This window comes from Volvox carteri, assembly GCF_000143455.1.
Source record: "Volvox carteri f. nagariensis unplaced genomic scaffold VOLCAscaffold_7, whole genome shotgun sequence".
Lineage (NCBI taxonomy): Eukaryota > Viridiplantae > Chlorophyta > Chlorophyceae > Chlamydomonadales > Volvocaceae > Volvox > Volvox carteri.
In genome coordinates this window covers 577806-581632 of record NW_003307550.1, presented here as the reverse complement: position 1 = coordinate 581632, position 3827 = coordinate 577806, and the positions used below count along the sequence as shown (strand labels likewise).

Genomic DNA, 3827 nt, shown 5'->3' with positions numbered 1-3827 from the left:
GGGAGCACTGCGCTGCGCGGAGGCGGTGGACATCACGACCTAATGGTCAAGCGGACGCGGCGGGAGCTGGAGTTTAGGGGATAAGGGGATAGGGTGTCGAGGCGCGGAGGGGGGTTTTGAGGTGGTGGGGGTGGTAGGGAGGTCGAGAGGGAGGTTGAGGGGATAGGTTGCGAGGGGGGCGGGATCAGGGATGGGGCTTGGGGGGGTGCCGCGCAAGGGGACATGGGGGAGGGAGGGTTTATTTGCCTGGGGGAGCCGTACCGGCGGAGGGGGGGGAGACCGGGGAAAGGGCGGGGAGAGCCGGGGGGGGAGGGGAAGAGGTAGAGAGTACACCAAGAGGATGTAGGGTTGAGGAGTGGTGAGTGGAAACAGGTGGCCGTAGCGAGGGCGCGGATGAGGGGGAGGTGGGCACCCAGAAGGGGGGGCCGTACTCGAAGGTGCGCGCGTGGTGCAGGACTAGGTTCTTCAGGGTACGAGACCGGGTTTTTCGTGGTGCGGCGTCTTGGTAAGATAGGATCTTGGGAACCAGCCGTCTTGGTAGAGCGGTATTGGGGGGGCGCCGAGCTGGCTACCCTCCCCCCCTGTGGTTTCCGGAGGCTTGATCGCCCTGCGTTGCCGCAGGGTCTTCCCGTTTGAGTACTTTTCAATTTAGACCCAGTGCTGTGGAAGGGCGCGGACTTGTGCGGTGTTACCCCCTCGACGGGGGCTATCTCCCCTGGACTAGCCCAGGGAGGGAGAGGCGGAGGAGGGTAGTAGTCTCAGGAGGCTGTTTGGCGTCTTGTGGTGTGAGCTCTTTGCGCTCTTTTTTGCGTGAGGATTTTTGAGCTTGGTGACCTCCCCAGCCCGGGAAGACTCGTCGGGCTCCCGGTCGCCCAAGTCCTGGTAGCGAGCTCTCTGAGATGCTCGGTTCGTTCGGTCGGCAGGAAGAGCCCCCCAGTTGCGACTTCGTTTATGTTAGGAGACCAACGGGCATAGATCCCGTCTAGTTGGAGCGCCAAACAAGCGCTGTTGCGTGCCGGCCGTCGTTTCCCGTGCGGCCTGACCCGGGGGCGGAGTGCATGAGACTAACCAGCCGTATGCACCCGCCCCCCGCGCTGTGCTTCGGCCCTGGGCCCCCGGCTTTTCAGCCCACAGTGTAATCAACGTCATACATACATACATACATACATACATACATACATACATACATACGTATGCAAAGACATACACACACAGGTACACACACAGGTAAAACCCTTATGATCATATGCCATGGCCCACCCCACGTATCCGTGGAACTGTCTGCCGCGTCGGTATGTATGTCGGTGTGTCTGTGTCGGCATACGTGAAGTATACGGCACTTCCTCCTTTCACTTCTCCCACCGCGTTTGTGCACAAGCAGGTGGCCATTGCCCTGATGGGTTATGCGCTGGTGGCGGTATTGGCGTTCCTGGATCAGTGATAATGTACGGCAATGTACGGCAATGTACGACTACCTACCTTCATTTGATGTCATCATCTCACCCATCATCAAGGATTCCAAAAGCCCCCATTCGTCCAATCGGTCTTATTGAGCTCTACATGTAACCACAGAGCAGGAATTCGCCATTGATACATTCCGTTTACGGCGGTCTCACGTACAACTTCTGTACGGGATATGTTTTAATTGTTTCACGTGCACGTCCTAGCAGTACTCCAGAAGCCAGTTTGCAACCAGAAGGCCACATGAAACGTTCCATTTTATGAATTTGATGGGATCCTAACGCCCTTATATTCGCAGTCGTACGCGTGCCGTACGTCGCCGTACTTTTACGTACGGCGCGTGATGAAAGGCCGCGTGGCAAAGATGGTGCGTCTGCAGGTGTGGTTGATGAGCTTGTTATTTGTGGATATGGTAGTCGTAACGTTACGTGCCATCATCAACTGGCTTACGCTGGCTCCGCAGGTTGGGACTTGTAGTTTCCAGCTGGATGAAGTTAAATGCACCGTCTTCCTTCATAATTTCTGATAGTATTTTTTATCCTCCTGGAACACAACTGCGCTGTTCTCGTGTTAACTTTTTGTGTGCGTACTAAATGGCTTGGCGGGAAACGCTTTCCCTTTTCATAGGAAAGCTGCTTTCATGCTCTAGCCAGTACGCGTGTATGTGACAGTTTTACAGCTCAGGCGCATGCAAATCGTGCAGCGGTAAGTCACCTCGTGCAGGGTAAACAAGCGCATCTAGGGTTGGTGGGCAGTTGGGTGGCTCGTTCCAGCGATCCGACCACTTTGCGTACCGCATTATTGAAGCTGTCCAGAAAGCCATTCCAAAAAAGGAAGCTCTGTGAAAATGTCAAGGTTAAGTTACGCGTTAGGATCTAAGAAATGCGCTCACACGTTTCTGTCGCACTAGCCAAAGTACTGCTGCTAGGTCAAACAGCGTTACACAAACCGCTTAGGCTTTGTTACCAGACACAATTGAAGCTCCATGCGCACTGCATATGATATGCACATGGAAGGACCATAACGCGATTGCGTTTATCATAGAAACGCGTGCTTGCTTGCTTGTCGAGCACCATCGGCACTCAACTGCCACAGTGCCGCAGATGTGAACGTGTTTTTGGCCAACCGTCCTTCAAATGAATTGTAAGCAATGATTCTTAGGGTATTGCTCGCAGCTGCGTTCGTTCTGGCTGTGTCATCGAACGCTCTCCATGATTTGCTCTTGGAGAAAATACAGCACTTCAGCGCTGCCAAAGACCTCAAATTTCAACTCAACTTTGTCTCGGAGGAGTCGCGGAAGCTCCTTGAGAGGCACACAGCCGCTCAGGACATCACGGACAGCGTAAATCTTTTGCGGCGACTTCGCAACGCTAACCAGCAGAGCACCAGTATCTATGAACTGCTTAGGAACCTTGAGATATTGGACAACCTTGCCGAAAGCCATCCAATTGTTGCCATCCTCTGTCGGAGGGCTTATCTCGCTTCTATCATCCTGCGATGGATGGCGTTGGGACAGAAACCATTAGAAGATGAGCTGCAGCAGGAGCTGGCTACAACCGCATCCGAGGTAAGGAGGCGGGCGGTCGCTCTTTTCACGAAACGGTCAGACGTCGAAGTTGGGGCATTTGGCGGGAAGATCCCCCCCGTACGTTCCCTGATATACCAGATGGTATGCCACGCACGTCCTCCCTTTCCCCCTCCCCCTTCCCCACCCCCCGTGCAGTTTTACCGCATACATGTCCGGTCCGTGATTCGGAGGGGGCTGCTGGAGTACCTGCATATCAGCAAGAGTGGCGGCACGAGCTTCAGTGCTGCTGCCAGTGAGAGCGCCACTACTAGTAGCAGGGGAGGGGAGGACGGCTTGTTTCTGTATGTGTGTATATATATGTATATAGATAGAGAGAGATGTTGGTACGTCTTATGTATGTATGGATCTGCTTGTGCGTGTACGTCTGTACGGATGTACAGGTGTACGTGTGCCGTATATATGCGTACGTGTGCAAGAGTTTAAGGGTTTTACGGTTTGCGTACTTGGGCCTTACGGGGGTCCTCCGGAATTTACGCATGCATGGTGGGGGTTATGTTCGTACATTGATGCTCCTGCTTCGTGGGTTTCTGTTTACCCCTCTCCCCTCCCCCCAAGTTTCTCCCCTTCCTCCATCCATCCCCTCATCCTTTTTCCCCCACCCTTCCAGAACCACGGGTCGGTGACTTCATCGCTCAGGACTCCCTAGGCAGTTCAAACTTTGGGCGCCCTCCGGCAGTTCCTTCCTCATTTCCTTGCAGCACATGAATCGTCTTCCCTTACCCCCTTCCTCCCCCCCTTCCCCCCTTCCTCCCCCCCTTACCCCCTTCCTCCCCCCCTT

At 54.6% G+C, this 3827-nt stretch overlaps 1 protein-coding gene across 1 annotated transcript in view; it reads left to right on the top strand.

Moving 5' to 3' along the window:
* Window positions 1-2611: 2611 nt before the first annotated feature.
* VOLCADRAFT_87916 (uncharacterized protein) overlaps window positions 2612-3827 on the top strand; it is a gene marked incomplete at both ends in the record, with an annotated part of 2310 nt that continues 1094 nt past the window's right edge. Inside the window, 2 exons of the mRNA XM_002947694.1 lie at window positions 2612-3028; window positions 3185-3281. Coding sequence (XP_002947740.1) covers window positions 2612-3028; window positions 3185-3281 — 514 coding nt within the window. The remainder of the gene's footprint in view (window positions 3029-3184; window positions 3282-3827) is intronic.